This window comes from Sodiomyces alkalinus (genome assembly GCF_003711515.1).
Source record: "Sodiomyces alkalinus F11 unplaced genomic scaffold SODALscaffold_1, whole genome shotgun sequence".
Lineage (NCBI taxonomy): Eukaryota > Fungi > Ascomycota > Sordariomycetes > Glomerellales > Plectosphaerellaceae > Sodiomyces > Sodiomyces alkalinus.
In genome coordinates, this window is record NW_021167079.1 from 6,138,218 (window position 1) to 6,160,092 (window position 21,875).

At 54.6% G+C, this 21,875-nt stretch overlaps 10 protein-coding genes across 10 annotated transcripts in view; 7 read left to right on the forward strand and 3 right to left on the reverse strand.

Annotated features, from left to right (window-relative positions):
- Positions 1-1,693, forward strand: part of SODALDRAFT_268999 (hypothetical protein) — a gene marked incomplete at both ends in the record, with an annotated part of 2,136 nt that extends 443 nt beyond the window's left edge. The window contains one exon of the mRNA XM_028607634.1: positions 51-1,693. Coding sequence (XP_028471202.1) covers positions 51-1,693 — 1,643 coding nt within the window. The remainder of the gene's footprint in view (positions 1-50) is intronic.
- Positions 1,694-2,136: 443 nt separating this feature from the next.
- On the forward strand, positions 2,137-2,875 carry SODALDRAFT_319867 (hypothetical protein; the record flags this gene model as incomplete). The annotated part of the gene is made up of 2 exons (XM_028609481.1): positions 2,137-2,169; positions 2,204-2,875. 2 exons carry the CDS (start codon positions 2,137-2,139, stop codon positions 2,873-2,875), a joined length of 705 nt encoding a protein of 234 aa, XP_028471203.1.
- Positions 2,876-3,909: 1,034 nt separating this feature from the next.
- On the forward strand, positions 3,910-5,116 carry SODALDRAFT_327598 (hypothetical protein). Its single transcript, XM_028610478.1, has 2 exons — positions 3,910-4,402; positions 4,522-5,116. The coding sequence occupies exons 1-2, from the start codon at positions 4,180-4,182 to the stop codon at positions 4,845-4,847; spliced, it is 549 nt and encodes a 182-aa protein (XP_028471204.1). The 5' UTR covers positions 3,910-4,179; the 3' UTR covers positions 4,848-5,116.
- Positions 5,117-5,596: 480 nt separating this feature from the next.
- On the forward strand, positions 5,597-6,693 carry SODALDRAFT_327600 (urease accessory protein UreG). The gene is made up of 2 exons (XM_028610479.1): positions 5,597-5,759; positions 5,858-6,693. Exons 1-2 carry the CDS (start codon positions 5,701-5,703, stop codon positions 6,501-6,503), a joined length of 705 nt encoding a protein of 234 aa, XP_028471205.1. The 5' UTR covers positions 5,597-5,700; the 3' UTR covers positions 6,504-6,693.
- Positions 6,694-6,740: 47 nt separating this feature from the next.
- SODALDRAFT_268783 (ribosome biogenesis protein TSR1) lies at positions 6,741-9,314 on the reverse strand (the record flags this gene model as incomplete). The annotated part of the gene is made up of 2 exons (XM_028607622.1): positions 6,741-9,094; positions 9,206-9,314. The coding sequence occupies 2 exons, from the start codon at positions 9,312-9,314 to the stop codon at positions 6,741-6,743; spliced, it is 2,463 nt and encodes an 820-aa protein (XP_028471206.1).
- Positions 9,315-9,634: 320 nt separating this feature from the next.
- On the forward strand, positions 9,635-11,511 carry SODALDRAFT_289384 (U3 small nucleolar RNA-associated protein). Its single transcript, XM_028608621.1, has 2 exons — positions 9,635-10,389; positions 10,492-11,511. The coding sequence occupies exons 1-2, from the start codon at positions 9,700-9,702 to the stop codon at positions 11,461-11,463; spliced, it is 1,662 nt and encodes a 553-aa protein (XP_028471207.1). The 5' UTR covers positions 9,635-9,699; the 3' UTR covers positions 11,464-11,511.
- Positions 11,512-11,752: 241 nt separating this feature from the next.
- On the reverse strand, positions 11,753-13,008 carry SODALDRAFT_327603 (peptidyl-tRNA hydrolase). The gene is made up of 2 exons (XM_028610480.1): positions 12,406-13,008; positions 11,753-12,304 (listed from the first exon to the last, which is right to left on the reverse strand). The coding sequence occupies exons 1-2, from the start codon at positions 12,746-12,748 to the stop codon at positions 11,976-11,978; spliced, it is 672 nt and encodes a 223-aa protein (XP_028471208.1). The 5' UTR covers positions 12,749-13,008; the 3' UTR covers positions 11,753-11,975.
- A 97-nt stretch (positions 13,009-13,105) lies between these two features.
- Positions 13,106-14,607, forward strand: SODALDRAFT_348140 (nicotinamide riboside kinase 1). Its single transcript, XM_028613345.1, has 3 exons — positions 13,106-13,373; positions 13,448-13,553; positions 13,622-14,607. Exons 1-3 carry the CDS (start codon positions 13,234-13,236, stop codon positions 14,174-14,176), a joined length of 801 nt encoding a protein of 266 aa, XP_028471209.1. The 5' UTR covers positions 13,106-13,233; the 3' UTR covers positions 14,177-14,607.
- An 882-nt stretch (positions 14,608-15,489) lies between these two features.
- On the forward strand, positions 15,490-17,517 carry SODALDRAFT_319873 (hypothetical protein; the record flags this gene model as incomplete). Its single annotated transcript, XM_028609482.1, has 2 exons — positions 15,490-16,312; positions 16,373-17,517. The coding sequence occupies 2 exons, from the start codon at positions 15,490-15,492 to the stop codon at positions 17,515-17,517; spliced, it is 1,968 nt and encodes a 655-aa protein (XP_028471210.1).
- A 1,416-nt stretch (positions 17,518-18,933) lies between these two features.
- Positions 18,934-21,779, reverse strand: SODALDRAFT_266574 (hypothetical protein; the record flags this gene model as incomplete). The annotated part of the gene is made up of 3 exons (XM_028607495.1): positions 18,934-19,751; positions 19,878-20,846; positions 20,984-21,779. The coding sequence occupies 3 exons, from the start codon at positions 21,777-21,779 to the stop codon at positions 18,934-18,936; spliced, it is 2,583 nt and encodes an 860-aa protein (XP_028471211.1).
- Positions 21,780-21,875: the final 96 nt, after the last annotated feature.

Sequence of the window (21,875 nt, forward strand, 5' to 3'; positions counted from 1 at the left end):
ACATGTGCAATTGTTTGAGGAACCGCCGCAACTGATGAAACATACGCCAGCCAAACCGAATACCACGCCGCTATGCGATCGCTGCCATAAGCTCGTTCATCATCGCGAAGGGACTCCGATCTTCCACCCGAATGTAGACGCACTGCGAGAGACGATCGGGGAGTCGCCATACAAGTACAACCATATCTATCATGTCATTGACGCCGCCGACTTCCCCATGTCACTCCTGCCCCGCTTACACCAGCTCCTGGGCGATGTCAGCCTTCGCCGCAAGAACCGACGGTCCAGGGCTGGCCGATACTACCAGGACCGCCAGTTCGAAATGAGCTTCATCATCACTCGGGCGGACCTCCTGACACCGACGGAAAAGCAGGCCAATTCCCTGATGCCGTATCTGAGGGACACCCTCCGCGACGCTCTGGGTTCCTTCGGGAAGCACATTCGACTGGGCAATTTGAGGGTGGTCAGCGCGAAGCGAGGCTGGTGGACGAAAGAGCTGAAGCAGGAGATCTACAAGAGGGGTGGCGCTGGCTGGATGGTTGGCAAGGTCAACGTGGGGAAAAGTCAGCTATTCGAGGCTGTGTTCCCCAAAGGCACCACGGCCGACATTCCGGCGTCTCGCGACCCCATCGAGGTGTCCATGTTCGCGCGGGAAGAAGACAGCGAGAATGCGAGGTACATCGAGGATGAGGTTGTCGACGGTGAGGAGGAGAAGATTGACCCGGACTCCCTACTCCCGCCAACGCGACCTGAGGTCAACTATCCCGAGATGCCCACCGTGTCTTCTCTCCCCGGCACCACGGCATCACCTATCCGTATCCCCTTCGGCAACGGCAAGGGTGAGCTCATCGATTTGCCTGGACTCGCCCGAAGTGACCTCGAGCTGTTCGTACAGGAAGAACACAGGCAGTCCATGATCATGCAAAAGCGGATCAAGCCGACCCAGTACTCCATCAAACCCGGACAATCGCTGCTTCTCGGCGGGTTGATTCGTATCACGCCCAAGACGCCCAACCTGATCTTCCTGGGCTACAATTTCACTCCACTCGAGGAGCACCTTACGGCCACCGACAAGGCGATCGGCTTCCACGACCAGACGAGGACGGCACCGGGAGTCGTCAACATTGCCACCCCCGAGGCCGCCTCCCAGATGGCTCACGCTGGGACCTTTCAGCTCCGCCATGACGTGACGAAGCTCCGCGCCGGTCCCCTCACCCGCAAAGACGCCATCAATCTGGACATTGAAAGGCTTCCCTTCCGCGTTCTGTCCACGGATATTCTCGTCGAGGGCGTCGGCTGGGTCGAGCTGACGGCCCAGGTCCGCACCAAGCAACTATACGCCCGGCCCATCGCAGAGGAAGCGCCCCAGCCGGACCCGGAGGAGCTGGCAAAGGATCCATTTGCCGTTCTAGAACAGCTGGCCCGCGACGGGAAGAAGGGTGAGTCTGCGCCGCGCAAGGGACCGACCAGGGGACCGACCGAGCCGAACTGGCCCCTCGTGGATGTGTACAGCCCGTTGGGCAAGTTCGTAGGCTCCCGGGCACCGATGAACGGTTGGCTTTTGAACAAGCCACGCGTGTTGGATAAGCACAAGAAGGCACGCCCGCGGAAGAGCATGAAGGGGGCGAAGAAGCGGGAGAAGCTAGCCACAAGGGCGCCTGCGGGCGGTGCAGCTTCGACGGCAGAAACGTAGTGAGCTAGCTATTCCAAGCTTTAGCTTCCTTGCCTCCTTGTGTCTTCAATTTTGTCGACTACCGTGGGGAATAAGGGGCATCTTGTACAATATACTGTAACACCACATCTTCAACCTCATATGTAGATATACGCAATATTATAAAGGACAGGTGGAGCCCCATCATTTGGGTGTCTCTTGGAAAAAGATAATAAAAACAAACATCATAAAAGGCCAAGAGACAGGACCTCGCGGTAGGATTTGCCCCGTAACATTGTAGCGCTTTTTCCGTCGCGTCATGGCTTGGATAGATCGTCGAGAGATGAATCGAGAAGGGGTATCAACCAAAACATTCCGTGCACGCCTCATAGCCTCGTTTTCACCAGTCTAGCCCGTCTTCCTGATTCAGCTTCAGCACATCCCAGGTAGCAAGTAACGCAAATATTTCGGTTGGCGGAAGAAAGATGTTGTCCAGTCCGTTGGACAACATTTTCAAGGTACCCCCGGCGGTCCAACCGGGGTGGCAACCAGCTCGCGGAAGCGGAGGTAGAAGGTCTCCGGGTCGAGCCCTTCCTGCTGCAGCGCCTGGAGCTGCTCGAGCTGGGCTGCGCGCCTGGCAGCCTCCAGCTCGCGGCGGGCTTCCCAGCGCACGCTGACGAGGGCGGCCTTGCGCAGGTCCAATTCGGATTCTGCGGCGGCCCGCTGGGCGTCGGGCATGGCGCGGTACTCCGCCTTGAGTCGGTCGAGGTCGAGGGCGGTCGCGTTGGGGGTGTGAGGTCCGTTGACGGCAACGGCACCGCCGGGGCCGCCGGTAGGCCGTCCACCGGCGATTCCCGGGCCCGGTGCGGTGCTGTTCCCGCTGCCGGGAGGGAGGATCTCGTTGAGCAGGTCGCGAGCGCGAGCACGGGCGGCGGCGTCGTTAGGTGTCGCTACCCCTCTCTGTTGCTGTTGCTGGTGTTGTTGTTGTTGTTGTTGCTGTTGTTGTTGATGTTGGTGTTGATGTTGCTGCTGATGATGGGGATGCGGTTGATGCTCTTGTTGGTGGTGCTGTTGGTGGTGCTGTTGGTGTTGTGGGGCCAGTGGTGGGAGCGGCTGTTGTCCTTGTGGTTGTTGCTGCTGCTGCGGGTGTTGCTGAGGGGGTGGTTGGACCGGCGTCTGCTGCGCACCAGGGATGACGCGGTTGTTAAGCGGTCCACCTGCTGAAAGGACATTCGTGAGGGAAGTAGGATGATGAGGAACGTTGGAGTTGGGATCGGGGATGACGCCGTCGCGATGAGGGTCTAAGCCCCCAGGGGAGGGTGACGGCGTATCATCGTCGTCGGAGTGGGAGCCGGGATGGTGAAAACGGGGGCCGGAGCTCGTGGAACCGTGGGCGAGAGCCGTAGGGGTGGAGGTGGCAGTGGCAGTGGCAGTGCCGGTTTTCGATCGACGGAGGGTTGTCTTGATCGTGTTGAAGGGGATATCGGGGAGGATCTTGTGAATTTTCTTGGCACCGTAGCCGGTCGCACGAAGCTCGAAGATGCGGGCGCGGAGCGACGGGTCAAGCTGCCTCCCGCGAACCATCGTTCACTTGCTGCCTTATTATCTTTAGCAGATATGCCTCTTTCCCTCCTTTCCTCCTTTCGCTTTCTCCCCACGACCGTATACCCCTTCCTCTGTTTTCCCCGGCTGTGCTTTTGTCAGGCTCGCGTCCGAGTTATCGCGAACTCGGGCGCGGATCAGGGAGGGTCTACTCCGTAGTGTCGGTCGTTTCCTCCGTAGTGGGTACGATGTGGGTGAATTAGATGGATGGGTGTGGGTGTGGATGTGGGTGAGGTGGAGGGTGAGGGTGAGGGTGAGGTGGTCAAGCAGTGGGTTTTGTTGTGGGCGAGGTTCAAAATAAACAGCAAGAAAAGAGGGAAGGGGGATGTTTGTGACTTGGTTGGGGGGGGGGACACCGGGGGTTCCAAAACGGTTATAGTGGGCTGGGTCAAAGGCGTGGCAGTGGTTGGAGAGAAATGACACGAAAGAGAGGGAGGGACATTGGAGATGACAGGGTGTCAATTGGCGGGGCTATTTTCTTAAGGGTGTTCAGCACATGGATCCCTGGGTCGCATTTTACGCGCTTTCATTCTTGACCCCCTGAAGCTTCTGATTGACATTGCCCCATATTGATGACATAAGAAGGCATCCATTCACAAATTCACACAAGGATAGCCCGCTACCTTTTCTAGGGGATTCCAACTAACAAAGTTCCCGTCACATCGTACAAAGTCCATACCAACCCTTTGATCAGTAATTACCTACGGATACAAACCACTGTTATCGAACTAGACATCCTTTTAACCACTTCTTTTCGATTGATACAACCAAAGAATATAAGGAACAAGCTTCCGTGGCCACAGGCCAGCGACCTGTAGAAGCAGCATAGCACGCGGCGACAAGACTCTTTCCTGTCTGCACCCAAACCGCCATTTCCCTTTTGCAAAAACACTGCGCGAAGATAGATCCGAACAACAGACACTACAATGGCAGCACAATATCAACGCTCTCCGCTGCGGAGTGGAAGTCCAGCCGTAGCGCAAACACAAACCACAGCAACCACTCCAAGGACCATCGAGACGGAAGGTCAGAACCGATTGGGACCGCCGACCCTTCGACTTCGGGGGGCGCATACGCCATCACAACGAACAGTGCAGTGGGCCGAAGATGTGGTGGATAATGAGGGCCTCGGTCGGAAAAGATCCAAAGGTATGGTTTCTGCTCCCCTTCTTGCCTGTCTACAGAGCAGAGTCTCGGCTGGGCTTATTGCTTGTTTTTCCTCGGCGATCACTGATCTGACACGCTGCTGCCATTTCCCCCCTCTCTAGTCTGCTGCATTTATCACCCCCCCAAAGCAGTAGACGAATCGAGCGACGAATCATCTTCCGACTCGTCTTCGTCAGATGAACCCGACTCAGATTGCGAGGGTGGTCGACGGAGGATACGATCAGGCGACGGCGAGGGTAAAGGTCACCGTTGTAACGGCGGCGGGCACGGACACGATCATAAAGGAAGGGGACGAAAGGACTGTGATCATGGCAAGGAGGGAGAGGGAAAAGAAAAACGGAGACCAAGTCCGAACGCGTACGAAAGGTTACCGAAGCCTAAACCAAGGACTACCGGTAGTGAACGAAGCGGGACGACAAGGGCTTGAGTGCTCGGTGCTCATGGATTGCTTCTGGAATTCCATGATTTTCATGGTGCGGGCAGCGGAGGATTAGATTATGTTCATTACATTTATTCAGAGGGAATTCTTCACGCCACCCGTTCTCCCGTATATTCGCGAAGTGGAGGGGGGGCACCTTCTTCTAAGGTACTCTGCTGTCGACATACACGAGGGCTTCGAGGCATTGATGGGAACAAGGTTTAACTATGCGAGAGCTTTTCGTGTTTCTGATACTGATCAAGACTCAAAATGCCCCTCCCCCTTCCCAATTACCTCCAAATCTCACAGTGGAACAAGAAGAGTCGGATGGGAGAGTCTCGTATCGTCTGACTTTGGTGCTTCGTCGTACTGGTTATCTGACGTGTCAATCTGTACCTACTAATACCTTCGTAACTGTTACAGTGCAACGGATACGTGATATGTGATGCCGGTACCCCCGGGTTCAGAATACACCCCCTAAACATCAGCAACGGGACAGAAAGCCGTACCGATACCATCATCGTAGCTCCACCTTCAGTCCCCACAGCGGGGTAATTTGCGCCTTTGCGCCTTTGCGCCTTTGCGGATTGCTGCCCCCTCATGCTTTCCCCCCCGTCTACGCTGATGACAGAAAAGGATCATCTCGCTCGAATCTTTCCTCTTGAGTGGATAGTAACCATTGACAATACCTCTTCTTCGGATGAAGGACCCCCCTGAATCAAATCACGCCCACAATAACAACACAGACATGTCCCATTCCCACGACGGTGCTACCAGCCACTCTCACGAGGGAGTCTCTGCTGCCGACCATGGTCACAGCCATGAGATCCTCGACGGACCTGGGAGCTATCTTCACAGAGAGATGCCCATCGTAGAAGGACGCGATTGGAAGGACAGGGCTTTCACCATTGGTATTGGCGGGTGAGGCCACATCAATCTTTTGCCAACCCACCCAAACTTTTTTTTTTCCTCTACCGGCTCCAGGAACTAACAGCACGTTATTATTACGCCGTCCTCAGTCCCGTCGGCTCCGGCAAAACCGCTTTGATGCTCGTGCTCTGCCTCGCCCTACGCGAAAAGTACTCCCTTGCCGCCGTCACCAACGACATCTTCACCCGCGAGGACGCCGAGTTCCTGACCCGCCACGCCGCCCTACCGGCCGAGCGCATCCGCGCCATCGAGACAGGCGGCTGCCCCCACGCCGCCGTCCGCGAGGACATCTCCGCCAACCTCGCCGCCCTCGAAGACCTCCACCGCGCCTTCGACACCGACCTCCTCCTCATCGAGTCGGGCGGCGACAACCTCGCGGCCAACTACTCCCGCGAGCTCGCCGACTTCATCATCTACGTCATCGACGTCAGCGGCGGCGACAAGATCCCCCGGAAGGGAGGGCCCGGTATCACCCAGAGTGATCTGCTCGTCGTCAACAAGACCGACCTCGCCGAGATTGTCGGTGCCGACCTCAATGTCATGGAACGAGACGCCCGCAAGATGCGCGAGGGCGGCCCTACCGTCTTCGCCCAGGTCAAGAAGTCCGTCGGCGTCGACCACATCGTTAACCTTATACTCAGTGCCTGGCGAGCCAGCGGGGCTGAGGAGGTCCGGAAGGCGGCCGGGGGGCCGCGGCCGACCGAAGGCCTGGACAAGCTCCAAACATCATCATAAAGAAGGAACCCAAAAAAGAAAAAAAAAAGAAAAAAAGGAAGAACGACACCAGTGTGGTCAGCGGATGCGAGCTATTGAATATCCTTTGTTCCTTTCCTGCGTTATCATAAAATCTTTTTCTAGACCCATGTAATATGTGTATGTAGTATCGCCACCAAGTGAGTGTTTAATCCATATCCGCCGAGTTCTTTTGCGTCCCTTAAATCCCAGTCGTTCCCAATTCTTCCGTCGTCATGTTCATCCGATCATCATATCGTCAGACGCCGCTTGGCCAGCCTGCGCATCAAGAAGTGGACCATCCAATGGACGAGCATTGCGCGGCCACACCCGCTTGTACAGACTCACTCCTATGGCATCCTGGGGGTTGATACGACCGTCGAACGTCGCCTTGAAATATCCGTGTGTGCCTAGCGATTCCTTGATGTATCCAGACCTGCCACGTTTGGTCCACAGCGGTAGGGCCTTGAACCACTCCACGTCTTCTCGGTTGAAGAACATGTATCGAACCGTCACAATCTTCTTGTGAATGTGGTAGGGGTGGCCCGTCAAGATGACCCGCTTGGCGATGACTCTCGAGGTCGACGGAGGAAGCGCCGTGCCGGTGGCGACCAAGGTCAGGCCGATATCCGGCTGCCCATCGGCCTCCTGGCCAGCATCCTCGGTGCCGGGGACAGTTCGCTCGAAAAACAAAACCGGAACGGCACCCCAAGTCACAGGTCCCATGAAGCTGACGACCGCCGACTGTCCCGGGTGAAGGTACCGGCAGAATTTGTGCACATCGTTGGGTGTATTGCCCGGCTGGGAGAAGATGGGGTTGATCGCGAAACGTCGGGGCCCGCACTGCACGACGAGCTCTTCCTTGGCCTTAATTGACCTTGGGAAGTCGGCGCTCAGGTTAATGATGTAGTTGACAACCGTCTTCTTCTGCTCGTGTCTCAGCAGTGACACGAGAGTCACTGGCCGGTCGGGGCTGTACGTCTTCTCGAAGCTGGCGGGGACTCCTCTCAGATACACATGGACCCGCGTTCCGGGGGCCACGCCGCCGACAAGGGCCTCCCGCGCGAAACGAGAACGCGAACCCTGGTAGTCGGAGATCTTCAGCAGCCTGCGCCAGTCCTCCGGCTCGTGCGCGCGGTCTTCGTCCTCCACCCACTCGCTCGTCCTCAAGCTCTTGAGACCCCTGTACCGTGCGAGCCTCTCCCTGGCGATGACGTTGGCGGGCAGCTCGATCTCATCGGGGAATTCCCTATCGTCTTGGACCTCGTCCGTCTTCCTCTTCTTTCTGTATGCTTCCAGTTGCTGTGCGTCCTCATCGTCATCCAGATCGACGAACATCTCCGACTGTGGATACTCCGACGGCGCACCTTCAGTCGGCTCCTGTTCATTCGGGGCATAGCCTTCCAGCCCATCTTCCGGTCGCGCTTCCTCGCGTTCGGGCTCGTCTTGCATCTCGAAATCCTCCATGTCGGAGCCTGAGTCGGACACATCGTCTCCCAGAAACCAGGCGGCCTGGTAACTAGATGTGCCCTTCGGAACCCTCTTGGGTTTCGCAGTGATATCTTCGCGATCGTCGTCAGAGAAGTAGTGGTGGTCGTCAAGAAGCACGCCCTTTTTCGACGAAGGAGCTACCGATTCTGTGCCATCTCCCATCTCGTCATCTCCATCCATGGCCGCGTCGGGGGCAAGATCGGCAAGATCATCTTGGTCTTCGGTGGGTGTTCCTAAGACCACCTCCGGCTGCTCTTCATCCACCGGCATCTCATCGCCCTTCTTCCTCTTCTTGGGCAGAGGCGCGGCCACAATCTTCTCGATCTGGTATGTCCCGAGATCTCCCAATTGAACTAGCCTATCGGCGTTGAGACCTTTGCCTCTCACAACCCCAGTGATCACGGTCGACTCAGGGGTAGGGAACTGGACTTCGTCGGCCAGCATCCAACTTCTCTCATCTCGCCACCGGACTCCCTTGGGCGTCGTGCTGCATAGCGAGCGCATCAAGTGGGAGCAATCCTGTCGGTTATCGAGTACGTATAGCTTGTCTTGATCCGGGTGGAAATGCGTGATGTAAGATTTGAGGGAATTTAGGACCTGTTGCTTCTGCTTCGCCTGCTCGAGCTTGTCCATGCCCTGCACGACCGTGACGAGGGTAGACAGGCCCTGGCTCTCAAGACTGCGGAGCATCAGCTCGCCGAGTGGATCGACCTCCTCGTCGGCACTGAGCATGACCACCACGAAATCGGCAACCCTCGTGCCATCCAGGACGGAGGTCAGATCACGCTTCAGAGGCACATACTGAAGCTTCTGCTTGAATCGGTCCACGGACACTCGGAACGGACGGTCTTCGATCTCGGCCTCGATGTCGACACTCTGGGTCAGTTGTTTGATGGCGAAACTGGGGTCGCTATCGGGGCACAGAGGAACAACTGCGACAATCCTCGGCGCACCATCGCGACCAGAAAATATTGCCGTCTCCTCGATGTGTTCTTTTCGCTTGGCCAGCTGACGTTGCTTCGCCTGGTTTCGACGGTCAAACTTGGACATGACGTGCTGGTGTGGAGTTCTGCGTTGGCCCTTCTCCTGGCCTGCAACTTTGCCTATTTCAATGCACCAGGTTAGTCTTTCGTGTATATTGAATATAAGGAGGCTCTCTTTTGGGAATATTTGAGTGTGATGCATAAAAAGGAAAGTCACAACACCATCCATACCTTTGGCAGCGTTTCTTAGTGCGCCCTTGGTGGCATGTTTCGATTTGAAGGGCTTGTTGGCAACCTTTGAGGTAGGGCGGTGGGAGTGTTGCACTACCGCAGGCGACATTTTTCCGTCGCCGCCAGCTTTGAATCTGAATGGTAAGGAAGCCACTTTGGACCGGACTTTCCTCTTCTTTTTATTTATATTTTGCCCTGTTGTCAAAAAGCAGAACCCTTGAAGTTGCGTCCCGTAGAGGAACCCTGTGGTGGATGGCGGGGTCCTAAAAAGCCGATCTTATCAGGGTATCGGTTTTTTTCTTTCTGTGGCTATCTTATCAATGAGACCCACTAAATCATTCAAGCATTCCGGGGTGCCAGCCAATGGAATACCCCGATAACAAGACAGGAACCGGGGACCATAGAAATTTTGAAAGGACGAGGACCAGAGTCGGAACTCATGTCGATGCCTCGGAAATTGGCAGTGGCAGCAGCAGCAGCAACAGCATCACACAATGGACACAACAGATATTGCTACGACAAAGTCGCCAACCAAACGACATTCAAATGGCGTAACCCTTGTCGAGAGACGCACCGACCTTGTCTCGAAATCCGAGCGCGAGAAGATTCGGCGGCGCAAGGAAGCCGAGCAACTATATGGTCGAGGAAAGAAGGTCAACTTGAAGACTGTCCGGGATAAGAAGCTGCGTACCAATCTCAAGAAACTCGAGGGAAAGTACGAGACAGCCGCCCTTCGAGCCAGAGATGCCGAGATTTTGCACGAGAACTCGGCGGGCTTCCTCGAGCCTGAGACGGAGCTCGAGCGGACGTACAAGGTCCGGCAGGACGACATCTCCAGCGATATTGCCATCTCAACTGCACAGAAGCGCTTTGAAATCAAGTTGGACCAGCTAGGACCCTATGTAGCCGAGTATACCCGCAATGGCAGGGACCTCTTGCTGGCCGGCCGGAAAGGCCATGTCGCAACAATGGACTGGAGAGAAGGCAAGCTAGGTTGCGAGTTGCAGCTGGGTGAGACCATCAGAGACGCGCTGTGGCTTCATAACAACCAGTTCTTTGCGCTGGCGCAGAAGGACAACGTATACATATACGACAAGGACGGCGTCGAGCTTCACTGCTTGACGAAACATAGGGAGGTGACACACATGGAATTCCTCCCATATCATTTTCTGCTTTGTACGGCGGTAAGTACATTTCTCATTAGACGGCACGCCAGCCCTTTTTTTTTCTTTTTCCTTTTTTTTTCCTTTTTTTTTCCCCTTGCATATTTTTACTGACTGAACTAGGCGACAAACGGCTGGTTAAAGTACCAAGACACGTCGACAGGCCAGATCGTCACCGAAGTGCCCACGAAACTCGGACCTCCGACAGCGATGACACAGAATCCCTACAACGCGATTCTCCACGTTGGTCACCAGAACGGCACCGTCACCCTATGGTCTCCCAACTCCCACGATGCTCTTGTGAAGCTATTGGCACACCGAGGCCCGGTCCGCTCCGCAGCGGTTGACCGGGAGGGCCGGTACATGGTCACCACAGGGCAGGACTGCAAGATGGCCGTGTGGGATATCCGGATGTTCAAAGAGGTGCATACTTATTTCACAAGGCAACCGGGGTCTTCGGTAGCCATCTCGGACAGGAACCTGACAGCTGTCGGGTGGGGGACGCAAACCACCATATGGAAGGACCTATTCACCAAACACAAACCAGTGCAGGAGAAGGTACAGAGCCCGTACATGGCGTGGGGCGGCGAGGGAAGGCGCATCGAAAGGGTACGATGGTGCCCTCTCGAGGACACTCTCGGTCTAGGCCACGACCAGGGCTTCTCTTCTATCATTGTTCCCGGCGCAGGCGAAGCCAACTTCGACGCTTTGGAAGTGAACCCCTTCGAGACGAACAAGCAGAGACAGGAGTCCGAAGTCAAGGGTCTGCTGAACAAACTGAAACCGGAGATGATTGCCTTGGACCCGAACTTCATTGGCAATCTAGATCTGAGGTCCGAGAAGCAACGTCAGGCCGAGAAGGACCTGGATGCCCCACCCGTAAGCGTCGAGGAAGAGATCAAGTACCGGGCGAGGGGCAAGAGCGGCGCGCTCAAGAAGTACTTGCGGAAGCAGCGCAAGAAGAACATTATCGACGAGAAGAGGATGAAAGTCGAGGACTTGTGGCAACAGCAACAGAAGCAGAGGGAGAAGAAGAGTCAGCACGTGGAAACCGAGTTGGGGCCAGCCCTGTCGAGATTCGCGAAGAAGGACTAATTCAGGCACCACCTCATATTGCCTTTGTGGGGGGGGGGGGGTTCAGCGAAAAACTCTTACAGTGTAGAGTTCTTGTTGAGCTGGCGTTCGGAGGCGAGATTCGGCAAATTAAAACAAATACCCATGCCCTTCACAGGTAGATCTTCCCCTGAAACTTGATGACCTATCGATGCCTATGCTGAGGATTGCATGAGGCGCTGTCCCCGTCCCCCAGTTCGTATAAGGTTATATCAAGTGTCGCTCGAAATATTGGCCTAGAAGAGACGGGCAGATTCTCCCATTGTATGGGACTCAGTTGTGAGTGTAATTTGTTATTTGCACAGCTCATACCCACCGGACTTCCAACTCCAGCCCCAGTCTGAAGGGAGACATGCTCAGTTTCTATTATTTGCCAGCATTGACGGCCTTCACATGGTTCGCCGCGTTCGTCGCGTTCATTTGCACGCGGTACCGCTATGGTCACCGGTTTCACTCGCTCATACACAGCGGGCTCGCACCTCCCCGACATGACCTCAGAGTAGCTTAAGGTGTCCTGTAACCTTGTCGACCAAACTTCTAGGTGCCGGTCCGACTCCAAGCACTGTCAAGCTTCCCGCCTCGATCTGGGTCCGGCCAGCGTCGGCAATGACCTCGGCAGTGACGCCCAAATCCCACGCCGTCTTCCGCAGATTCCTGAGCTCCTCCTCATTCTTCGTTTGTACCGCGATCTTGGCCTGGCCGAGCTTCTCCCAGCGGTTGAGGATTCGGGCTTCCGGGGATGAAGGGCCGTTCTTGGCAGCTGCGCGAGAGAGGGACTTGTAACAGGCGAGTGTCGCGTGGGAGCATTGGGCCGCGATTTTACCTGCGCCACAAGATAAATGTCAATGGGGAGGTCCCAGTAGCTTGGTAGGACGGAGAAGTAAGGTAGAGAGGCCGGCGAGGAGGCGCCAGGGACGTGCGAACCTTTAGTCATGCCCAAGTCCGTCCGCACCACCAGAACGAGCTTGCATTCTTCGTTGCCATTGTCCACGACGGTAGGTGTCCGCCTGACTGCAGCGGCTTGGCGCAGACCATCGCGGCGATCAGCAGCCTCTCCATTGGCCCAATTCGGTGCGTGGTCGAGGATGGTGTCGCTCTCGTCGATATCCGACTCGTCGCTTTCCACGGGGTCTTTTAGGTTGCCATCGCGCTCAGCGGTCAACTCTGGAGAGATCAGGTAGCCGCGAATGGCGTAAACGCCGAGTCCAAAGCCCGTGATGAACGCCACACTCGACGTGGTGAGAATGATGTGTAGTTGGTCTGCCATGACAACCAAAACTTTGCTTTTTCTTTGCCGCTCTGTATGTGTCTGGAACAGCGCACAGCCTGTCCGAAGAGTCTCCACGGAGTGAGATAGATGGATGACTTAAGGCTCCAGGGCCTTTGAGAAGGTATATATAATTCGCGAGGAGTCGTGGGCAATACCGCAAATAAGGGATTACAGACGGAGTTCCAATTCGATTCAAGAGATTCGTTTTCTCGGGAAGGCAACGCTTTTATGCGCTGGACGGATGACGCATGAAGGGCCTTTCAAAAGGTCAGGTAAGGTACCTTACCTGGGGGACCTTATTTTTTTCTTCTGGGTGGTACTGATAAGATAAGAAATACATGAGGCTCCCCCCCTCCCCCATCGACATCACAAGCATCGCCTCGCGGGGCATCCTCCGGTGAACAATTATTCCCAGTGTCCAGAGAAGTCATTCCACGAGGCTCACACGTTTGGGATCGTCGGGATTCATGTGATAAAACGCCATGACTGAAAGTCGAGCTGTTATTGTCGGCCTCAGCGGTTGCTCTTCCAGCGGAAAGACAACCCTCGCACGTCTTCTCCGTGATATCTTTCCCGACACTTTCATCTTGCATGAAGATGACTTCTACAAGGCTGAGATTGAGTGAGTGGTTTATATCAGAGGGTGAAACATGCAACACAATTAGTTTCGAGCTCACATACTGAATCTTGGCCAAGGCTTCCTGTCAAAGATGGGTTCCGAGACTGGGACTGTCTTGAAGCGATCTCTATCCCAGACATGGAGAAAGCCCTCACTCACGTACGATCCACGGGGGTCTTTCCTGTACGTTTTGCCGCTGTTCGTGGACGGAGATCCTTGACCCACTTTCTCACAACATGACATCTCGCCAGCCCTTTGTAGATTCCAAAGAAGACCAAAACTCCGCCGGGAAATGTCCAGTTTCGGAAGCTAAGATCGAGGCCCTGAAATCCAAAGTGGCCGCTTGGACGCAGCCCGGACAGCCTGGTCATGATTTATTCAACATTCGCAATCTACGGCTTTGTCTCTTTGACGGCTTTCTCCTTTACTGTCGGGAGATGGAATCCACGATGCGCCTCATCGACATCAAGCTGCTTTTGCGAGCGAGCTATGCCCAGGCGAAGCAGCGCCGCGAGGCTCGCGACGGCTATGTCACCCTCGAGGGATTCTGGAAAGACCCCCCTGGCTACGTCGATGCCATTGTGTGGCCAAATTATGTCGAGTCGCATGCTTGGCTCTTCGAGGACGGTGGCGTAGAAGGGCGGTTCAATGAAGGCGTTTTATTGGAAAGGGGGATACGGGCTCAGACCCACGAGGGCCCGGATGTGGACATGGAGAGGACTTTGGAGTGGACTGTTGAGACTATCATGGGCGAACTAGTGAAGAGGGCGGCAAGTGAATGCTCGAAACCGAAAGCGGCAGAATGATAATTTCTCTCAGCCTCAATCAGGTGAGTTTCCTGTGCTGTGGAGGCGCATTGTGACCGTGTTCCATGGTTTACTTCGCATGACCAAGTTGGGCTTTATGCCCAAGCAGAGTAGGTTGTCCGATGTAACTGCAGAAACTTTGCATGGACAACACTGCGTCTTTATTCTGCACGATGAGGATGATTACACGAGCTCTTTCAGAAGCTATGGACATACCCATCGGTCATCTGTTTAACGTTACGAGAATATAGCCCAGTCGTGTTATGATCTGGGGCGATTTAGGAGCCCGGGGCAAGCTGGATCACGGACAGATTCCAAGAGGGCCAACAATATGGGTGCTGTTCCAAATGCAAAGACCGAGTCCAGGATGAAATGTCCGTACGTATACCTACTTTTCAGATGTAACGCGGCATGCACCGGGAACTTGGTTGACATACAAATACCATGAGCGCGTGACAAATATTTGAGATGATCTCTCCAATGTAGGATGTTTGGTCGAAGGGCGACGTCCGGATCGCCGTCATCATTGCCATGGTCAAAGCTCCATCGTCCGGGCAACCTTCGCAATGCTGAAGACAATGCCGATTATCATGGCTCTTTACAACGTTATCTTCGTCGGCACCGGGTGTTGCGTTCGGCTGCAAGGGCGCTGGAATATGTAAAAGGGACTACTACTCTACTCGCAGCTGCGCACATTCAACGAAACATGTAGCCAAGCCATGGTTTTCCCCAACCTCATAGATCGACGATCTCGGAAAAAAGGTCCGGAATATGGCGGCCCCAGAATCACCCGTCCACCAAGCTCAGCTTTTTACGGCGAGCGAGGCTTCTCTAGATGCCCGGTCGTTTTTGGATCTGTCGATTGGATGATTGACATCATAAAAACTGTGATGGCTCCTTGGAGTAATCGAACTGCCACAGCAATCGACCCTGAACTCGTTTTTAGGCGAGCAGAGGATCGCTGGGCACAGATCCGTGGTTTGTTAAAGAAGAAAGAAAGGAAAGAAGGTTAGAAATTTTCGGAGACGAGATATGTAGTCGGCCCAGCCCCACTATTCCGTGATTATGTCAGCCTAGACATGACTTTCGTATCTGCAGCGCACTGGCCACCCCTCGGAGTGTGACTAGCCGTCCGTCCCCCGTGCAGCAATCTTCTGCCAAATCAACCGCCTCACTTTATTCACACCCAGCATCAAACATCACAACTTGCGAGACCAGACAGTGGCCTCTACTCCGTTGAAAAAGAGTAGTGACTATAAAACCTGTGATAAAAAAGGTCCCGCCTACCCAAGCTTTTCCGCCAGCCATCCGTCATGGATGCCGCGACCATTGAAGAGACGAATCGCATGCGCGAGTCGTTAGGCTTGAAGCCTCTTCCCATCCCTGGCGCAGCAGCACCATCGCCATCGAGAGAATCCCCGGAACCATCCGAGGGGGAGGCTGAAGATGAACCCAGCACCATCGAAACGCGTGAGGCCAAGGCATACGACAACTACAAGGCTCTACAGGAGGCTGAAGAAGCCAAGCGGCGCCGCGAAGCCAGGGCTGCAGCGGTAAAGAGGCAACGAGACGAAGCTCAGCGCTTTGCCAGTCTCCACGGCAAAGGCTTGGGCGAAGCACATGAGACGGTTGATGTCGATGCGAAGACATGGTTGAAGTTGCAGAAGAAGCGTCGGAAAGCCATCGAGAAGACGCGAAAGCTTGAGGATGAGCAAGCCGCGGCCGATGCGGCTGCAGCTGCTGCTTTGGAGTACACGTCCAAGGACCTCGCCGGCGTCAAGGTTGCCCACGACGTGGCCGACTTTCTAAAGGGCGATGAGCAAGTCCTCACGCTCAAAGATACGACCATCGATGAGAACGAGGCAGAGGGGGATGAGCTGGAAAACCTCGACCTCCGGGCAAAGGAGAACCTGAAAGAACGACTAGACGTCAAGAAGAAGACGTCGGCTTACAATGGGCACGATGATGAATCGGGCGAACGAGGTGTTCTGTCACAGTACGACGAGGAAATCTATGGAAAGAAAGGAAAGAAGTTCACCCTCGATAGCTCGGGTGCTATAGCTGAGCTAGCCGATATTCTCGATGGCCCGGCCGAGAAAAGCAGGAAACTCCAGAGCATTGACCTGGACATGATGCGTAAGGCTGCGCTTGGTTCTGTTTTTTCTGAATTATCTGAGCTGACACACGATTATTTAGAAGACAAGCCTCAATCTGATTACCTCGATGTTTCGGAAATCAAAGTCAAGAAACCCAAGAAGAAAAAGTCCAAGACAACGCGCCAGAAGCCCATCGACGACGATGATATAATAACCCCAGACGCTACAATTCAGGATAATTCTGCAGAGACAGAGATGGATGTCGACTCGGCTGTGCCCGCCGCAAAGAAGCGGAAAACCTGGGATGATTCCTTCGTGGATGACGAGGACCTTCAGACGTCGTTGGCCATCCAAAGAAGGACTGCACTGAAGAAACGGAAGAGGACAAGGCCGGAGGATATTGCCAGAGAAGTCAGGCAGCTATCGGAGAAACCCGAGGACGACGCCGAGGAAGAAGGCGGAGTCGTCATTGATGACGTCTCCGAGTTCGTATCCGGGTTGAAAAAGCCCGAAGAGAACGAAAGCAGAGTTCGGAAATCGAAACCGGCAGTCGAGCAGTCCGCCACAGCGATGGACGAAGAGTTGGATGAGGACGAAGACGTGCCTATGGACGATGCCGCACGTGAAACGTCGCCAGAAGTTAAGAAGGATGAAACTCCAGGCCCCGGTGTTGGAGGCTTCGACGAGGAGAAGACGGTCGGAACGAACACTGGAGTCGGCTCAGCCCTTGCATTACTGCGCGAGCGCGGCCTGATCCAAGAGTCTCATGGAGCGGAACTCAACGAGGAATTCCGCCAGAAGGCCGAATTCCTTGCCTCCAAACGACGCTTAGAACAAGAAGCGGATGATAAGACGCGGCATCAGAGAGAGCGCGACAGGATGAGCGGTCGTTGGGACCGGATGTCGGTTCGCGACCGCGAGGACTGGGCTCGCCAGCAGAATGCGTACCGCGACCAGCAGCAGTCCCGCACCGTGGACGGCCTCTTCAAGGCTCATTACAAGCCCAACGTGGAGCTCAAGTACACGGACGAGTTCGGTCGAAGACTCGACCAGAAGGAAGCGTTTAAACACCTAAGCCACCAGTTCCACGGCAAGGGAAGCGGCAAGGGAAAGACTGACAAGCGCCTGAAGAAGATCGAATCCGAGAAGAAACGCGAGTCGGAAAGCATCCTCGACTCGAGTGCCAACGCCACCATGAGCGCATCCGGCGCCAAGCGAAGGGAGGCCGGTGTTCGTCTGCAGTAAATGATTCAGGGGCCTGGATTTTGGCGTGAAAAAGGTGCAATACCCTTGTGAGATTAGTATCCGAACCATTAAGAGAGCTTATTTCCTGCTGACACGATGAGCACCCACTAGACTCCTGGTCAGTGATCATCCTTTTTGGCTTCTGTGTGTCTCTCGGTTTACCCCCTTTCTTTCTCTCCCCTCTTCTTCTTCCCCATCTCCGCCCTTTTGCTGCATCTAGTGGAAGTGTGCACCGGAAAGTGTGTATCGGCCGAATCCTGGGAGCTCAGCACGTTAGCAAGCTACTCGACACGGCCAGCTGATACTCTCCCCGCTACGCCGAAGGCTTACCTAGCCCCTTGTATGCCTCCCACGTCTGTCGTATCATTCCCAGAACCTCGTCGAAAACCATAGGTAAGCGTGCAAGCCCCGTCTGGACGTCAGTCCCTTGAATTTCATTGAGTGCCTCGTCAACGTGATGAAGCAATTCCTCTATGACGGGAGACGAATTCGATGCACCTCGCCGTAGCGAACAAGTGCTAGCAGTAAGACTTGAATAAGGGTGAGATGGGTACGACTTGTGACTTGGAGCCTTGATGACACGCAGCGGCGCAACCATTTCATTGTCGTTCGTTTGATCCGTCATGGTGCTAGCACAGCCTGTAGCCAGCACTCGAGCACTATTCACTATTCCTGCTTCCTCCGTTCTGTGACGTGACGATCAAAATGGGCCGGACCTGCGATCACAATCCACAGTGTGTGGAGATCAGAGGCGGGACGTGGAATTCAGTAAATATCCCAGGAGTGACTGGGTCTCGTATGTTAGTTAGACCCTGGCTATTTATTTCAACGTCTATAGGAGCATAATGGACGTATTTCACAAAGGACTCGGCCCATCGGCACTAGATGACGAACTTCGTCCAACACATGTTCTAATTTAAGTGGCCTATTCTTAAACTGCAACGGGCTTTGTTCGCGTTCTTGCACCCTGTGGGAGACTTGTCCTTGACCTAATATTTTCTATACTACCTAAAAGACTTCATGTTATCGGGGTTGGGCTTTGATCTATTGTGACCATTATGGCCCAACGAGCCAACAATGCGTAAAGCGGGTTTTGTCAACCTGCAGGCTCCAAGCAGCAGCAATTTATTCGTTCTTGGCCGTCGCCTCACTTGCATACGACCTGTCATCAAAGAGAGATTGCCGGTTGGGTACGCTTGGTCGAGGCTTGAGAGAGAAGATGAGGAGATCAGGCATCGGACACTGCAGTAACGAATCATCTTAGGTATATCATCATCGTAAAACTACGCAGCCGGTCTTGCCGGTACTCGCGGGCTTCTCAAACCCGTTGCCCCAATCCTGAACCGAAAAAAGCCGGACCCTTAGCCTCCTTTGTCTATAAGAACCTAAACTCCCCAATGGGCCCCCATACCTGGTTCAGAATCTGATATGAGCGCCGATTCCATTGCCTATGTACCAAACCGTTTCCCGCCAGTTCCCAATCCTCACAGTGACATTAGCCCTGGCGTCCAACTGTAAATCTCCTCCAAGAGCCTTTCTGACTGCATCGTAACCGATCGACCCGACTGACCATTCAACTGGTAAATTCGGAGTTCTCGTGGTCCCCGGTAAGGCAGCAAACGGAATGTCGTACTCTATCCTTCCGACGGGCTCCGTGTGATTGTAATACGCCGTCGCGTTGACCGTGTCAATATATATTGTGTTGTAATGCAGGGGTGAAACAAGTGTGAAAGTGGCGGTAGAAGAAAACAAGTGGAAAGTTGCGTCTCGGATAAAGCGACCCTCATCGTCTTCCTCATCTCCAAATTTCAGTTTGGGCGCTGGGAGGCTGATGTTGAGACGCGAGAGAGCTTCCCCGATCAGGGGCACGGCAGGGATGCTGTCACGATGCGTTTGGATGTCCATGGTGACGTTGAAGCCAGACAAGTACTGCGACAGCAATTCTTTCCCGACCATTTTCCCTTTCTCTCCAGCTTCGAAAGGGTTCCATACGGCAGTAATCGGAATGTTAGTATGGTTCCCTCGCGTAATGTTCAAATGCTCTGCGGTGGCGCTTCCCACCACAGACCCGTTCTTCGCAACGTGGACATTGATATAGGGGATGTAGGCCGTGTAAGGCGTCGGGTTGGTGAGATTGACAACCGCCTCAAGATGAATGGACGTGGGACTGGTGTCGAGAATCCTGACTTCTCCAACCTGGGGGCTGATGGACCCAAAGAGATCGTTCGGCATATCTGGGCGGACGCCATTAGCACGGACTCTTCCGAATTGTCGCGGGACGCCGATGACCAGTCAAGCCAGGAGCAGTAGTAGACGCAGCGGCCCGAGAGGAGACGAACAGTATTAAAGTGAGTACGGACGTTTTACTGGAAGCCGGCCTTTGGCGGGAAGTCCCTTCAGGGCCAGGTCGCCGAGGACGGCGTTGACTTTGACATCAACATTGGCCTTGACATCGAGCAAAACATCTTGGCCGCCAAAAAAAAGCTTCTGTATAACCTCGGAAAACACGTCGCCATCAGTAATGTCGAGGGGGACATCTTCCACGCGTGATTCGATTTTCAGTAGGGTCAGATGGCTTTGCTCTTCCTCCATCTTGGTAGAAGTGGAGTGCTGCCACTTGCTAATGTTGAGCTCACCCATCTTACGTTCCTTGTAGAAGACGTCGGCCGTCGCGCGAAGGCCCGTCACATTGATTCCGAGGTTCATCTCCCCCGGAAGAACGGCGACAACCTTGAGGTTTCCGGACACTCGAGGGTTTCCATCGTCATTCGGATCCTCAGGACCACCCAGGAGGTCCGGCAATTTAAAGTGGACGTTGGTGAGAGTGAAATTTCTTATGAAGTCGTCGGCCTTATGAGCGGGGAACGGGACAGGTATGGTAATATTAGATAGGGTAACACTGATCCAGTCCGGAGTTTTCGACTCCGGTAACCGCTGACCTCGGACGTAAACCGTTGGAGAGTCGCCATGCAAATACTGCTGCAAGAAGTTGTCCAATGGCGAGGACCGTGAATTCGGGCAAACACGCGTAAGCCGCGTCGGAATCTCCTGGACAAGGCCATGCGCATCGAGTAGGACGTCGGCATGTGGGCGTACAGTGATATGTCCAGTAATGGCATCCGCAACAACGATGAGTGGATCACTGGGATAGCAGTCCGGCACAAGGACCTGGAACCCAAGTTCAGGAACATCTAGGCTGACGGGGAAATCGTTGTAGGCGGTAACGGAAATATCAGCACCAAGTGCCCCACCATGGCCGTCGGGAGTTGTGACATCGCGAAAGTTGACCTGGGTTATATTATAGGTTGGGAGACTAGGTATTCGTTTCGCTGCACACAGCATTAGCAGCTAAGTCGAGACAAAGAGTCACAGAACACATTTTGTTTTTGTTCTTGTTTCTCGGTTTATTATAGCAGAGCTTTCTCTCCAAAATATAGGGATGCAAAGGAACGGTAGAGAGATTGACCTTCCAGGACTAGGGTCTCAGTGACGGGGTGAGTGCCAAGCGGGATGATGCCCGACTTGACGCTGAGGTCGGCACGGCCAAGCACCTTGAGTCGGTCGAGCTTCCCTTCTAACCAGTCGTTCGCGATTGTACGATAGGACTCTGCGTCACCCGGAGAGAGTTCGGTAATAAAGTCGAGCGGGGTGGTTTCCCCGTCCACTAGACTGATGACCAGCGGAGGGATGACAGCGGTTCCCAGGAGAGCATTGTCATAATCGGGCAAGTACAAATCCACCCGGGTCTCCTCGGTGCCCAATTTTCTCACTACCCAAGTTGTAAACCTCCCTAGCCGCCTCGAGGCATCATCTTGAACTCTCGAGCCGTCGAGTCGGAAGCTGGCTTGAATCCGTGCACGAAGGCCGTTGGCCGTGATGGATTCGAGTGACAAGCTCGTGGGCTCCAGCACGGCCGCCTCTTTCGCATACACTTCGACGGCGGACGGTAGGAGGAAAGCGCCCAGAAGGATGGTGGTAGCTAGTATTCCAAGGATCAGCGCAGCAACGAGCGAAGGCCAGCGCCTGGCCCGCTCCTCCATCGCGTTCTTTGCTGCATCGGAAGAACCGGGGTAGGCGACGGAAGAATCGTTAGGGTCGTCTTGATCTCCGTCGTATCTGGGAGTCGCGGACGTGCTAGAAAGCAGCGGCTCCGTCTCCGAGGCTATGTCTTCATCTCGAGAAATAGTATTGGTTTCTCCTCGCGGGGCAAGCGATGATGATGATGATGATGATGATGATGATGGTGACTTGGGACCTGACATAATGATCGGAGATGGTTCGCTGCGGGGTGTTTGTTGGGCTCAGACTAGCATGGACAACAGACCATATCCGGCCTCCCTGGGAGATGCCGTCAATGT